This window comes from Eucyclogobius newberryi, unplaced genomic scaffold (assembly GCF_026437365.1).
Source record: "Eucyclogobius newberryi isolate DKJ021-1_F unplaced genomic scaffold, fEucNew1.0.hap1 SCAF_13, whole genome shotgun sequence".
NCBI classification, from domain to species: Eukaryota; Metazoa; Chordata; class Actinopteri; order Gobiiformes; family Gobiidae; genus Eucyclogobius; species Eucyclogobius newberryi.
This window is the reverse complement of record NW_027315757.1, coordinates 24,740,094-24,756,708: the sequence shown is the minus strand read 5'-3', so window position 1 is coordinate 24,756,708 and position 16,615 is coordinate 24,740,094. Positions and strand designations below refer to the sequence as shown.

The following is a 16,615-nucleotide window of genomic DNA, read 5'->3' as shown; positions in this document are numbered from 1 at the left end:
TATTTGATTTTATAACACTGTAAAACCATGGTAATGTTATGGTTTTGCCAAGAAATGAATAGACATGTTTTCTTGTCATTTTGTACTGTATAAAGTATCTGCATTTGACTCTTCCTTCACCCAGACACGAGGGAGACATACAGTACTACCATCAAAGTAGAATCAGAGATGTGTCCTGAGTTATAATTTTATATTTATAATGGCGACATTTTAATTATCATGCTATTTCATCCTATTTCTATGCTATTACTCTGTTGTGAATTGTTCTGCTTAGATTGATGTCCTTTTAAATTGCATTTCTTGTCATCTTGATTTTTGCTTTGGCATTTTCTAATCTAATCAAGCTTGTGTCTTATACATTGCAGTTGAAATTCGATTGCTGATGCTCTTACAATACAGACTGTTCAATTGTATGATATGATTAAATGTTCATTGTTCTTTGTTTTTGGCAGGAGCATGACAGGTTGCAAAAAAGCCACGGGACATGAAGGACTGCATATGTGCTCCAAGGATCGCTCCGGCTCAGGACATCCAACCCGAAACAACATCCAACCGTCTCACCCGTTCATCCAGGACCCCACTATGCCCCCCAACCCGGCCCCCAACCCCCTCACCCAGCTGGAGGAGGTGTGCCGGCGCCTGGAGGAGGAGAACATCAAGTCTGGAGCAGTGCAGCCCAAGCAGAGGTCATCTTTTATTTATTTACTTTAAGCCCAGTTGTATTGTATGATTTTAATTAAAAGTGCACTGTACAATGTGCAATATCACTTTTTCTGGAATGTTCGATAGAATGACATCATCTGTCTCCATGGATACAAGCATGATACGGTTCCAGGCCAACTTACAGTTAACTGCTCACAGTAAGAATGTGAAAGAAAGGAAACACTTAATTTAATAAGTGCAAGATGGATAAGTTTAATGCTATACTGTGGAACAACAGCAAAGTAATTTCATCTCCATGGACACAAGCAGACCCTCCTACAGAAAAGCCTTACGTAATGCACCTTTAACCAGGCTTCAATTTACAAAAACAGATATAAAAGCTTGTTTTCGAACTGGCATTTAAAGTTGTATTTTATTTATTTGTTTTTTTCATTTTTGCCTATACATTCACCTCAAGATGAAAAAAGCATAAACAATTATGAATCAAAATGTACTAAAGTTAATAATAATCAATACTGTTTTTAAGTGAGACATGTTTGTCCTTGGTGTGAGTGTTCCAATGCAGTAGGAAAAAAGCTCAAATTAAATAAAAAAAATAATTTAAAACTTGGGCATTAGACATTTGAAAAACTAAAATGTCCATAGGGAAACTTGAGGATTAAGGATTCATTTAATAGTTTATTTTAATCAATACCTGGTCTAGATAAAACATATTTCCATAGTCTTATTTTGTGCTGATAATGACCCACGTTGGTCTTTGTAAATGACTTTGTGGATGTTGGTCTCAGGTACGTGATGGAGGTGATCCAAAGGGGGCGCTCTGCTGTCAGGCCGACACAGTGTCCTCCTGTCACTGTGGTACCAGCCGTATCCGACAGCGAGCTCTCTGAGCCGGAGTAAGTCCACTGCACACATCCTCTCTGAGCAAATATTTACTTAGACCTGTGTGCTTTAAATGTGCTCACATTCATCTTATGTTCAGACTCAGTATAATGTTGAATAAATATAACACAGCCAACTCATCTATCACATTCTATTTTTAAAAGAATGTATTCCTTTTTTACTTTATAAGTTGGTTTTATGTACATCGTTTTGACACTCACAGGACGATTTTTCAATGTCCACATGTCGCTGTTATTGTTTTGCCTGGAATGTTAGAGAATATGGCATTGAACTTATCTTTCTCCAAGAAAAGTTGCACAGAGCACCTTAAGGATGCGGTTTACCAAGTCTGTCTACCGTGTATTACTATAATAATTTGGTAAAATTGTAATATTATGGCAGAGTTTAGTTTAGTTGAATATACAGGTAATTGGTATAATCCCCTTTATATATTTGACAACATTTATTTTTTGTCTAAATCAATTATTATGTGACTCAAAATAAACAACAAGTAGCTCGTTTTTTCATCATGTTTTCAATGCAAAACATGTTTTTATAATTGTTGAAAAGCTGTGCCCTATTTACAAGAAGATGGAACAAAATAAAATGTCTGCAGGAATATTTTTAGCAAGAAAATTGAAGCTTGTTATTTACTTATTTATTTACAGGATGGAGTTGTTGACATGAATATAAAAGCTTTTCTGTTTTGTCAAAGCAGATTGTGCTTGATGTTGTCATTAGAGCAGGGTTACGTGAACTCTAGAGCTCAGGTGAAGAGCTCAAGAGGTTGATGAAAGGCAAGTTACTCGGTCAACAGTGATTCTGCCTTTGAAATGTTAATGACTCGTGCTTTGGACTTAACAACCTGCAATTATTACCGATTGCCATTTTGATGAAGGTAAATAACTAAATACTAAAATTAAGACTTAATGATGCAAAGCTAGAAACATTAAGGAGCTGCATGTTGAATTCTATTGAACTAAAACCACACATTTGTTAGTGATTTTAGTTGCCAGGTTCAAAATAAGCCAAAAGGGGGTTACAGGTGTACACTTTACGCCAGTTCGAAGCCTGTATAAATGTGTCAGGGAAATGTAAGTTTGTGTTTTGTATATCGCTGGTAGTTTATAACTTGCCTGGGGACTGCAGTTGGAAACAAGCTGTATATATCTGCACATTTACAGCCGTGTTTTTATGCGCAGTGTCCCCGTTCAAATAAACTAATAAATATAACATTATGACAGTCAATCACAAATGTGCAAAACTGTGTGTGTAAATATTAGGGTTGAGGTTGAACAAAACAGAGGAAGCAAACAAAGCACAGAAAGATGATTTTCAGCAAGATGGCTTATTTTTTTCAACAATATAATACAATATATGTGAAGTTACCAATGTTTCTTAAACACTTTGCTGAATCGATGTGTGGTTGTCATACGTAGGACACTGCTGGCTTTTAAGCTAATGATTTGTGGAGTTGATCTTGTGAAGAGAAAAGAGAAATGGATGACGATTTGCCATGTTTGAAATTAAAAAGGTCTTTTGACGGATGAAATTATTATTATTATGAGTTTACTGTGTCATGGTTTATTTGCTCTTAATACCTGCTGGTGAGAAACCAAATCACTGAGATTAAAAGTAGTAGAGTACTTTTTTTTTTTTTTTTTACCATTTCTACAATTATTATTATCATTATTATATATTGCCACTAGAAAAGTTGGTAATGCACTTTTTGATATTGCAATATGACATTTATTTCAACATTTTATTTGACTGCTTACGTTCTAAAACTTCAAACGAGCACCATAGCTAGTTTACTATTTAATTTCCTAAGCAGGTAATAAAAGACTGGTTCATCTCTCTTGCTTTGATGAACGTTTGATGTTGTGTTTTGCTTTCTCCCTCAGACATAAAAGCAGCAAAAAGCAGCCGGGTGACAAAATGACTGTCGCGTATTACTTGTGTGAGGAGCCGATCCCGTACACGACGAGTGTGGAGCGAGGAAGAGTCGTGACGCTGGGCCAGTTCAAGGAGCTGCTCACAAAGAAAGGAAACTACAGGCGAGTTACGATCTGTTACTCATGATAACGTACAGCATTTGTTTCAATCACCAAGAAATAAAGTCTATTTTGGAGTTATAAGACTCTTACTTAAGGCACAGTATATGTAATGTGTAACCAATTAGACTAAAACAAAAGCATTTTTTTTCCTTTTGGATGGTTTTATTGTTCTAAAAATGTATAAAACCTGTGTCTGACTGTGAGCGGGCTTGCCACGCCACAAAATTGACTCTTACCTGGCTTCCACCTGTTTGTTTCCATGGAAATGACTTTCCTTTACCTAAAATGCTCCACAGAATGGTATAACACTGATCAAGCTCCGTGGAGATTGTTTTGAAGTGTAGTTTTAACATTATTATTTTTATATGCAACTGACTTTTCACCTTCATAAAGTTACATTCTGTGTCTTTAAAGGCGCACTATGGTGGGTTCTGCTTATTTCCATGGAGATGCTATTGCTTCGCTTGGAATATTCCACAGTATGGAATCAAAATGTATATGTTTTGGAGTTTGTTGCTCAAAAAACCCTTGAACAATTGTAACTTGTCTCCATGGAAATAGGTAAATTGCCATACTCTGGAACATTCTAGGCAAATCATTATTACATCCAGACACGCAAGTGGCAGGCCTTCCAATATAAAGTTACACAATGCACTTTTTAGTGTTTTTCTTGTACTTTTCTTTGTTAAAATGTCATTCATGTTTACATTTTATATCAATACCAAAACATTACTACAATAGATTAGACATGTATTTGTCATTGTCTTGTTCGCCTACAACATCAGTTATCAACATTTGCTGATAGGTTGTTTTATAGATGTGATGAAGTGATGGTTTCACATTTTTTTATTTTCATTCAATCAGACATTAATATTTTGAGTAATTGCATATGTGGCTTTCCTCTCTTTTGACATCCACAATCTGAGAATAATTGTGTGTGTTATTTTAGGTATTATTTCAAGAAGGTCAGTGACGAGTTTGACTGTGGCGTGGTGTTTGAAGAAGTGCGTGAAGATGATGCGGTTTTACCCATTTTTGAAGAAAAGATCATTGGGAAAGTGGAGAAGATTTACTCAAGTGTAAGTTGATAAGAAGGGGATTGTTTGTGGCGCTTTGGTGAGCAGGAACAGGAAGTGCTGAGATGAAGGAGACTGCTGCAGGTGAAGTATGAAGTGCTCAAAACGGCACTGCATCAACAGACTGGACTTTTTATCTTACGTGCAAAATAAGTGTACAGTTTAGTAGTCAAACAAAAAGAGCTACATATTTTTATATAAAGCACCAGATGGTGTTCTTTCTAAGACTCTCTTTGTATGTGAATTGTTACCAGGTGTGTACAGCTTGTGTTAAAACAAGCACATTTTATATCTATTTAAGTATTTCAATGTTTTTTTTTTATTATTATTCTTATTATTTTTTGAAAGCTCTTGCTGAAGTTGATCTCTAGGGCTGTTTATGGCTGTCTAGTGTCCTAACAGCCTCATGAACTGTAGCTTTCAAAACTACACTTACCACTGCTTGCATTGCTGCACTTAATGTCATATACCACTATATACTTTTTGTTTTTGTTGTCTAATGTAGAGATAGACTGATAGGTTGGCCAATAAACTGGGCTGATATTTGCACCAGGATATCGGCCTTAAACTTCTATCACTGGCCGATGTTTTGGGTGGGAAACCACCAAACTGAATGAAAAAGCTTTGTTTGAGCAGCATCAGTTTTAGTCTGTCAGAAGCAGGTGCTGCATTGAATGTGAGAAACTTTAGTGTTGTGTTTTGTAGTGACAAGGATGTAGTAGAGACTAATTTCTTTCAATTTGGTGAAAATAATTCTTAATGGCCCCAATTTTCTCAACAGGGCTTATGTACAAAAATAGATATTTGTATCAGGGAAAAAAAAAACACATCATATCACTTCACTTTACTTCTAATTGGATTTTGTATCAATATTCCCCTGAGATTTTGCCCACCTTAGACACTGTGGTACTGTAACTACAGCGTTAATCCTTGAATTTGCAACTAAAATCATAAACATTTAAATGTGGTAACACTTTCTGATGTACATTTCTGGTGTAGATTTAACATTTTGCCTTTAACACTTAGGAGCACTGAAAATGCTAATACTTGAATAGAAGTGCTTAGTTTCTGCATCTATGAGATGTAATGAGGGCTTAACTGAAATGTGACAATCATGTTTACAGTACTGTAAGATTCTCAAGTGTGTTACTGGCCCTTGTTGATCTAGTATGACGTGGGATGGCCAACATACTGTGTGCTGTAGCCTAGTACAGACTCCTGTATCACTGAGTATCACCGATTATCACTGAGTACTCTAGTACTTTGTGTCAAACCCAGTTTCTATGCACTGGCCAAACAAAACAGTGCACTAAGTAATTTATTCTGGGTTTCTGATAAAAAACATTACGTTAATCTGACTTTATTGAACTCATTTGGGAGCAAAAGTAAACAAACTCACAGTAGCTCGGTGCACTGCACCATCTTGATTGTTTTGAATAGGGCCCTTGCACACAAACCATGAGTCATCACAGCTACGGTACATGGATATGATTGGTCGGTCATGTCTAATGTCCAATTATGAGTCGCAAACTGCTGTGCACAGCTGAGAGACTTCTGTGTAGAGTAGGATATACAAAGAACTCATATCTAACCACGTAATGTGTGTCCAGCTCGTTTCTAGTTGTAGATCTTTTACACCAAAGATATGAAAGAAGGCACTGTTTGAAAGTATTATTACTATCATGAAAGAATACAATCTTATTTTTAACAAATAAGCAATCAACCTTTTATTTTAGGGCCACACAGCATGTATTTTGTGCAAACCTTTTCAAAAGATGAAACGTTAAAAACATATATTTTAAACCAGGATTTTTAGCCTAAGACGAAATCATAATTTGACCCGACATAATTTTCTCTTAGCACAAGGATTCTGGCCGTGTAAATCTTATTTTCGGTACCATTATATTATTATTTTATTTGCCGATATTGCAATAATGTTTCCATATATTATGAATTACCATCCATCCATTTTTTACCGCTTGTTCCCTTTCGGGGTCGCGGGTGACTGGAGCCTATCCCAGTGACTTTGGGCCTTAGGCGGGGTACATTATGACATACCATGAGTGAAATTTCAATATAAATTGATATTACATTTTGTGAGGCCTACAGCTCAGTAATACAGCTGCAGTATGGAAGAATGCTATGTTTCATCATGAAATAGACAACATTTTATTGGTCCAATCGGTGTAAAAGTGTAAACAGCCCATACTGAAGACATTTAATGATTGCAGTCATTTCTTTGTGGTACACTGTGGCTCTATAGCCCTCAGTGGTGGCCTGTCACACAACTGGACCTTGGACAATTTCTGTGAATTCTTCATTCAGACTGAGCACCTTCTTAAAGATATATTTATTTGCAGCATTTAATATATTGTAATGTTATTTAGTTTATTTATGTTGTATTATTGTTGAAGCAAAGTACTTAGTTTGTCAAATATGAATGTGTTTCCTCATTGTTTCTGTGAAAGCCCTCAATTTTTATGCTCATCATTGTGTTGCATAGAAAACAAGAGTGCCTTTATTATTGTGTTCATGACACACATTGAACATATTAACAAAGTCTAGCCTTACATTGCTATTCTGTTCATGTATTTTGTTCTTCCTTGTTTTGTAAATGTAAATATGTAAAACTTGAATTGTCATCAACTAGCACATTCAAAAACTGGACCTGATTCAGCCAACAAACTAGCGTGGCTACCATCGAAAGGTACTGGACAATAAATACATGCAATAAACCAATCAATGCGCTTGTTTATTTGATTCATTTTGGAGTTGCAGTGTTTTGCTCAGGTCTGATGATGACGCTGTAGTCAGGCCAACGCTACACAATGCAAAACACTTAACACAGTACAACTCTATCAAGGGTTTCTCCTTGAAAATCCTGTTTACACGTTTTTATTTGAATAGTTTATTGTGATATTTGTTCCAATATATCCTTAATATATAATTTCCAACTTAAAAATGGATTGGATATAGTGTCATAACGTATAAATTGATATCCTGAAATTATCTTGTGACGTGAAGACGTAATTGCTTTGCCTGGGATGATCCACAGTGTGGCATTAAACGTGTCTATCTCCATGGAGACGAGCAAGTGAGCATCAGGTCAAGTTACAGTTCAGATATGTTGAGAGACGAGCCTTTTCATAGTAACAATACATGTTATTCAAGGTATTTCTTTATCAATAAAAAATGTGATTGAATAAATTATTAAGATACCTGGAACATTTCAGGTAAAGCAATAACATCTCCATGGAGACGAGCACGTACACAACCCTCCTCTGGTAAATTGACTACAAATGTATTGATACAGAAGCCTACGGTGCATATATAACTTAATATAAATCAATACAGATTATTAAAAGCGCTGAAGTGTCATGAGAATAATGTGATGCAGTAGACTTATTTATTGTGCTACTATAAAATGGTCTACAAAACAGTTACTCAGGATTTTCAGTAAAAGAGAAAAATATATTGATTACTGGTTGCTCATTTTAATTTGCACATAAGCTTTGAGGACAAAATCTATGGCTGGCTTCAATACTGCACTCACTAATAAAATAAAGAATACATTTTGTGAATTATCTTGATAATAAGCCAACTTTGACTCTATTGGGGCTGTAAACGTGATATTTTTACTTGATAGTCCTGTGAGTTCCTCTTGTGATATAGAAAATTGCTTTCTAAATCTAAAATCCCCTCAGGGTGAGCTTGTACTCGGTCAAACAATTCTCAAAAGCTTTTATAACTAACAAAACCCCTGGAAAAATTGCGAGCAAGATTTTGTAGTCATGAAAGCAATTACACTTTTGCTGTTATGATATCCCAGTACTTTCACAAAGATGTCCTTCTTGTGTATTAATACTTTCTGTCCCATGAAAAAGCCTTGGTACATCTTGGTACAGAGATATCCACTCACCTTGACTCTTGTTTCTGTCAAGTGTTATCTTGCCCATTGAACTCTTATGTAACACCCTTGAGTTCTCCTTTTGTTCAGGGGAAGATTGAATCCTATTTCTTTGACAGCCATCAGACGCAGGCTGAACATCTTACACCTGACACTTTAATCCAGCAGCAGTACATCCAGAATGCTGCTGCTCAGAGTCCAGGGCTCAGGTTGGACTCTGAGGAGCTCAGAGACCAGCCTTCTACTGCCAGAGTCAGGTCTAAACATGGAGCTCAGAGTCAGGTCTAAACATGGAGCTCAGGGACCGGCCTCCTGCTGGTGCCAGATTCAGGTCTAAACATGGAGCTCAGGGACCGGCCTCCTGCTGGTGCCAGATTCAGGTCTAAACATGGAGCTCAGGGACCGACCTCCTGCTGGTGTCAGAGTCAGGTCTAAACATGGAGCTCAGGGACCGGCCTCCTGCTGGTGCCAGATTCAGGTCTAAACATGGAGCTCAGGGACCGGCCTCCTGCTGGTGCCAGATTCAGGTCTAAACATGGAGCTCAGGGACCGACCTCCTGCTGGTGTCAGAGTCGGGTCTAAACATGGAGCTCAGGGACCGACCTCCTGCTGGTGTCAGAGTCAGGTCTAAACATGGAGCTCAGGGACCGACCTCCTGCTGGTGCCAGATTCAGGTCTAAACATGGAGCTCAGGGACCGACCTCCTGCTGGTGTCAGAGTCAGGTCTAAACATGGAGCTCAGGGACCGACCTCCTGCTGGTGTCAGAGTCAGGTCTAAACATGGAGCTCAGGGACCGACCTCCTGCTGGTGTCAGAGTCAGGTCTAAACATGGAGCTCAGGGACCGACCTCCTGCTGGTGTCAGAGTCAGGTCTAAACATGGAGCTCAGGGACCGACCTCCTGCTGGTGTCAGAGTCAGGTCTAAACATGGAGCTCAGGGACCGACCTCCTGCTGGTGTCAGAGTCAGGTCTAAACATGGAGCTCAGGGACCGACCTCCTGCTGGTGTCAGAGTCAGGTCTAAACATGGAGCTCAGGGACCGACCTCCTGCTAGTGTCAGAGTCAGGTCTAAACATGGAGCTCAGGGACCGACCTCCTGCTGGTGCCAGAGTCAGGTCTAAACATGGCGCTCAGGGACCGACCTCCTGCTGGTGTCAGAGTCAGGTCTAAACATGGAGCTCAGGGACCGACCTCCTGCTGGTGCCAGATTCAGGTCCAAACATGGAGCTCAGGGACCGACCTCCTGCTGGTGCCAGATTCAGGTCCAAACATGGAGCTCAGGGACCGACCTCCTGCTGGTGTCAGAGTCTGGACTAAACATGGGGAATCTGCGTTTCTGGAACAGTCTTGATGAAGATGTGAGACAGGCCTCTACTCAATGTTGCTCAAACAGTAATTGTAGAAACCTGCAGAAACATCTATGTTAACATGCAAAAGCTTTGCTCTTTCTTTACATTTTCCTCTGTGATGACATTTTTGTCTGATTGTCTGGTATTGGCAAAAATATTTGGATGGAATCAAATACCATTCATTTCATTTCATTTTGTTTTGATCAAAGTCTGAACTCGACTCTCCTGACAGACATCTTGATTAAAAAGCCCCAAGCATATCATTGACTATTAGAAATTACTGAATCTCAATTAAAATGTTATTCACTAAATTGTGCACTGAATGTTTTTCTGGTGCAGATCAAACCTTTGGAGCAAAGGTGCAGATGAAGATGTTTGTCTCTTATTCATAGATTTGCAGACAGTTTTCATCTAAACTGTTCAAATGGCCACTATGTATAGTTCAAAATTAGGTTTCAACAAAATAAGAAATTCGACATAAGAGTTATTAAACCAAATGACAGGGAGACAATCATGGAAACATATAATTCATTTGTGTATTAATAAAACAGCACTTAATTTTTTTAATCAGAGGTATTCTGTTCTAAATGATGCAAGGTATTTTTGAAGATGTCGTCTGCAGTTAAGAAACAACTGCTACAAATTAGCGGCTGTGTTGGAACGTCCCAAAATTGGATGGTTGTGTGATGTACTTCATGGTCCACTCCAGACCCTCCTGCGTCCGACCAAAAAGCATGAGGAACTGGCTCGCCTGGCCGGGAAGGCAGTGAGGGGTTAAAAACAACATGTTATGTGAACACGAGCATGAAAGGCCTTCACACTCCCTGTGCACGCCATTTGTCCCTCCGACCTCCAGATTAACCAGGATAAGGCATAAGGCATGGGGGCGGTGAGGGGTCATCAGCCAGGTGAAGGTAGTAAGTGGCTTCTTCAGGTCCTCAAGTGGATCAGGGCACTGAAGGTTTCATAAGGTTTCATAAAGATGCTTTTAGTGACTATACAGTAATGCCAGTGTTGGGGAAAGCAACAAACCTTGTGAAACATTCATCACAAAACATCATAACTTTTCATCAAGAAATACAAGAGTGTGTATGTTGAACTCCAAAGGGAAAGAGAAAGCTTTTGCTCACAACAGACTTTGTCGAAAACAACTCGCACTCTGTGACAAGGCCAGTCTGACATTTTCAGTTAAATAAACAAACAAACAAACAAACCTGTTCCTGCCTCTGCATCGCACAAAGATTTGACCTTCAATATATTTTGATGTTGAGTTGTTTCCTGACCAGCCCGTTCCTTCTACATTATGTTCAAATCCAAAAGGAACTGGAATCAGACAGGGGGCATCAAAAAACTCCACCAACTTGGGACGGTCCAACTATAGCCGCTAATTTGGAACATGTGTCTATGAAATAAATAAGGCCTCCTCTCAAATATTCTTAAAACATTCAGAACACAAGATATAACTTCAGTTGCCATGTTCGTTTGTACACAAATGGACTGTGCACTTCTCTGATTGGTTAATCCGTCTGTCAATCCCGGCCTTTGGAAATTGGGGAGACAGGATATGGTTCCAGACCAAAACGTCTCTCTAAAGCGTGTGGACTTGGCTCGTCAGGCAAGGACACGGGGGGATTCAAAGGAAAGTAGATTTTATGTCATTGCATTTGATCTTCAATTATAAAGAAATAACGTATAGACATTTAAAGTGATCATTACAGTCTCAAGCCTGGATAAAGGAAGATGATTTGAGTTAAGGACTTTTTGATATTTGTCACAACTCAATACAATACAATACAATACAAAACAATACACCCGGAATAAAATTGAAAGAAGTAATGACCCAAGAATGGAGAAGAAAAGAGGAAGATTGATATAATTATGCACAAGTGGATAATGATGTGCATTAATCCATACTATGGTTATTCATGATGAGTTTGTTTGAGATTGCGTTTTAGATTGCATGCATTTGGGAATTATCAATTAAGTTTTTCATGCTTGCTCCTTTCTCTAACTAGAAGATAAATTAGAAAGGCCTTTGCATACTCCAACAGCTTGTGTCAAATTTTGGATCATTTTTGTCCCAGAGATGCAAATTAATTAATTCATGTGGACCAAAGTGCTCTAAAACCTCATTTGCATCCATCCATCCATCCATTTTCTACCGCTTGTTCCCTTTTGGGGTCGCGGGTGACTGGAGCCTATCCCAGTGACTTCGGGCCTTAGGCGGGGTACACCCTGGACAGTGGCCAGCTTGTCACAGGGCCAACACAGAGACATTGACATTACAGACAGTTCACTCTCACATTCATTCACTAGGGCCAATTTAGAGTTACCAATTTTTACCTAACACATGCATGTCTTTGGACGGTGGGAGGAGCCGGAGAACCCGGAGAGAACCCACAGTAACACGGGGAGAACATGCAAACTCCACCCAGAGAGATCATGTGATGTTGGTCTGGTCCGGGAATCGAACCCATGATCTAACCGCCTTTGCCACCGTGCACCCTCATTTGCATGTTTGATTATTATTATTTTATATATTTTTACTTATTTGTGTGCAATGCTTTGAACTTTGATGGATATTTAGTATCCCTTTGTATCATAGTGTTGGAATAAGAGGGAGGAGGCAACCAGAGCTGTCACAATGCAGTAGGCAACCCTGGCAACTGGCTCGGACCCCTGAGCTAATGGGCCCCCTGCGGACAGCACAGTTGTTTAAGAAGAACCGCTTGGCCTTTTTGAGAGGAGAAGATAAAAGTACCGGTATATAGGAAACAACACACAGACCCCGCTCTTTGACGCTAAATGAAAATAAGTTTCTTATCTTAAGTCCAGGAGGACCACACCCCTTTCATGCCTATTCCGGGGTGAAGATACTAACAGGATGAAGAGGTTTGAATGGTTTGCAAGAGGAGTTAAGGATGCGATTTCGGATAAAAGAGAGAACTCCATATAACAGAAATGGGGGTTTAAGGTTCAATTTACCTGTAGTGTACGGCAGCATTTTGAAACCATGAGGCGGACTCAGCTTGTGATGCAATCCAAACAAGACCAAATTCAATCATCATTTCAATCCTTCTATGAATTACTTTTTTTCTAAAATCTCAGGAGATAAAGGAGATGAAATAAATTCCTTTCTGGATATCGTCAATTTTGACAGAATAAAGAATTAGGAGGCAAAATAACAAGGTACAATGCACAGTGCAATCAAGAGACTAAAGAATAATAAAGGTGCCAGGTTCACTTCAGAATTGTATACATGGAATAAATGGCATGAAATATTTTCATCACCGTTTTTCCTTTTCTGCAGCACTTCAACTGCATTGACAATCATGTATGCAAATCCACTCATCTTCATGTCATATCTGTTGACGTCAGTGGATCCAGGTATAACGGCTCATCCTTGCCACCGATGCTTGCTGTCTTTGTCTCCCTGTGTGGACTTTTTTATTTGCAAAACAGCACCTGGCAAATGTACGCTTGGCATTGTTTTACAGTGTGTTTTGTGTTCCAAATCTTTCACAGTCATTTTGTTTCTCTTTAAAATCTCTGAAATGTCTAAGAAATGTTTTTTTGTTGTTGTCTTTTTGTCACCTTTCTTACTGTTGCTGGTTTACCGTCATTGTCAAAAGATAAGATGTTGTCTTATATACAATAAAACAACATACATACAGCTACAGTATAACCACTTCATAGTTCAGCTAAACCACGGGTTAAACTTAAAACTACCTCACTCACGCCCTGGTTTGAGCCCAGGTCCTGAACCTGGACTAGCCTTGTTTGGTCCAGGTATAGTCTTGGTCTAGTCCAGGTTCAGTTTCAAGTTTAGTCCAAATAATAATGTGGTGTATTGTAAGTGCAAGTGTTAACGAATCCTCGAACAACAATACTATGGAGACAGATTGGAATGTCTAATGTAGGATTAAAATAAATAAATAAAAAGATTTAGCAGAAATTCAATTCTCAAAGCTTAGGTTGAAATTATTGCACAACCTCCTTGACTCTACAAGGTAATACCAAGCCCCATCCATCAAATATGGCCACCGTTTTAAGCCAATGGGATTGCTCATTGATGCATGTTACCAATTAAGTCCACCGACCAAACAGTAGTGTTCTTCACCCACACGAGCATGTGCGAGGAGCACGGGCTTAGGTACAATGTGACCTCTTTGGCCAATTAGGCCGAGAGAGTTACAGCAGAGCAGAGCGAGCCAAAGCTAAAGGTTTTTAGGATTTTCAACAGAGAAAAAGAAGTTGCCACAAAATCCGGCAAAGTTAAAGTTGTAGGTGGCCTGTCAGCTAAACACGAGAAGTTTGTTTTAGCATTGCACTCAGTGGGAAAAATGTTTTATGGACTGTGGAGGATTTTTTTGCTGCAGTTCCAATGGACTGGCCACTTGTCCAACTCACGGTGGCTTTAAGATGGCAATACCCTATCCAGATTTTTTAATAGAGCAATGGGTAATAACCATTCCCTTTACTCTGACTCACCGTGGATCAGCACAATTGTACATGCACTTCCGGTGGAGCCGTAATAAGCTATAAATTAGAATTATTTGTATAAAATGTCCAATGTTCATGTGCACCAACAGTCATTGCACCAATTCTCTGTGCAGCCCGATAACAGTTTTGTGTCTGTGTAGAACTTATTTTCTCTCAAAGTCGGTAGCCCTATGTTTATGAATACAACCGGTATGAGGATTGCATCAGATGGCAGAGCTCAGGGCAACTTCCTGAAAGGTGAATAGTCTGCAGTCCAGCTCTCTGGCTCAACTCATACAATATTAATATGCTAAGCAGCTAGGAACTTGCAACAAATGTAATGGGAAGCTTTTTACACTTTAGTAAGTTAAAGGTTTGCTGCTGACAAAAATATGAAGCCAAAATAAGTTTTTTTTTGTTTTAGTAGAACAAAAGCTGCAAAGGAAAGGCCAAATCAATATAGTTTAGTTCTCATTCAACAATGGATTGGCTGCCTCCACCTGGAAAGAACAAAAAAGGATCCAAACAGTTTTCATCAACAACAGCCAGTGTCCCCAACTTCAAAGTCCTCAGTGTTTTGTTTTCCCTCTGCGATATTTCTCCAAATGTCAAACTGGTGCATGACTCTGTAAACTCCAGCCTGTAAACTGACTATTCTGAGATGATGATAAAAGCTTTTCCTTTGTTCGAGAACATGTAATACCTGTGATTATAGTTGTTATTGAGTGCATAGATGTATGTGATTTCACATGGGCCTAATGGCTGCTGATGTAACCAAAGGACAACTCTACTCCTATAACACATTTAAATAACAACATCATTATGTCGTGATATGCCACTTTGAAACCCTTTTTTGACCTTCAATCATTCACTCACACATTATACAAGGTGGGAGAATTGTCATGCCCAAGGACAACAACAGTATGCTCTGGTGACTAGTCAGAGCTAAAGCGTCTAAAAACTCGACATGTTTGTTGTGTAATGCTATAGGACAGAATATTGTTCTGTATGTAAGTGTAAATGAATGACGGCCTTGCAGTTGGATATCTTCCATCTTTGATTCTCATTGATGTATGACTAGTCTTTGTGTTAGGCTTTGGCGTTCGCACAGAGGCTGGTCTTGTGGGATCAACTGCTGCAGTGCCACGCTTCTCATGATAATTCAGTTTGCGCTACACAAAGACACAGGCAGACACACTTAAAGATTTGCTCACCAACATAACAGCAGATATAACGGAAACCAGAACAGCAGATATAACGGAAACCAGAACAATCTGTAGGATGTTCAATTATATATTGCTTTGGGACTATGTGATTCCAACAACAACACAGCTATAGCCTATTTTGCAGTTGTAGGAAGTGATCAGTCTCTCTGTAAGGGTGAAATAAAAATAAAAGCATGCCCTGTGATGAGGAGCGCTAAATAGAGGTAAAGAGACTACACCAGGTATTTCCAAACCTTTTAGACCAGGTCCCCCAAGATGATGATGCAACTGACTTGTGACCCCCACACTGCAAAATGAAATTAACAGTGAAATCAAGTTTATTTTTAGATTGTATTGTGTTATTGGACATATTTCCCAATTGTACAACAATTTAAAAACATTTTTAATTTTATTTAATGCTGTGTGAGTTCACAAGATGCTTTTTGGATAGGCGTTCTTTTTCAAATTCATGAAACTTTAGAAGTAAAATCTCATAGAAAGACAACATAAAATCAAGGCGCTCCATCAGTTTTAGTCCGAAGTCCTTATTTAAATCTTGTTTTATACATAATTTGGTCCTGGTTTAGACCTGGTTTGATTCTAGGTTAGTCTTGGTTCAAACCTGGTTAGTTGCCTATTTCGTCTTGCCCTAGATTAGTTCTGCTTCAGTATTGGAATGGAATGTTGTTTTTAATCCTTTTATATATTTTTCAAAAAAATCTAATATTGCAGTAGATATTTTTTTCATTATCAACTCTAGTGTTGAGGACATTTTGTGCGACCCCAAATTGTGTTAATAGTGGTGACATGTCTTATCATCATTCCTGACAAATCTGGCCTTATAAAAAAAAGATATAAAAAGATATAAAACACTCTAAAGAAACACTCTCAAAAACGTTCTAATACTAATAGTTACCCTGTCCCTTTCCAAATCAATGCAATAGTTTATATTCTTGCTATTATATTTGTGCTATTATTTCACACGTCACACAAA

The 16,615-nt window shown here is 38.6% G+C and overlaps 1 protein-coding gene across 4 annotated transcripts in view; it reads left to right on the top strand.

The window, feature by feature from the left end:
* Positions 1-7,417, top strand: part of axin1 (axin 1) — a 32,105-nt gene extending 24,688 nt beyond the window's left edge. For all 4 annotated transcript variants that reach the window (XM_072443034.1, XM_072443035.1, XM_072443036.1 and 1 more), the window contains exons 9-12: positions 453-686; positions 1,452-1,559; positions 3,450-3,602; positions 4,552-7,417. In XM_072443034.1, the coding sequence (XP_072299135.1) occupies positions 453-686; positions 1,452-1,559; positions 3,450-3,602; positions 4,552-4,690 (634 nt within the window). In that variant the 3' untranslated portion in view covers positions 4,691-7,417. The remainder of the gene's footprint in view (positions 1-452; positions 687-1,451; positions 1,560-3,449; positions 3,603-4,551) is intronic.
* Positions 7,418-16,615: the final 9,198 nt, after the last annotated feature.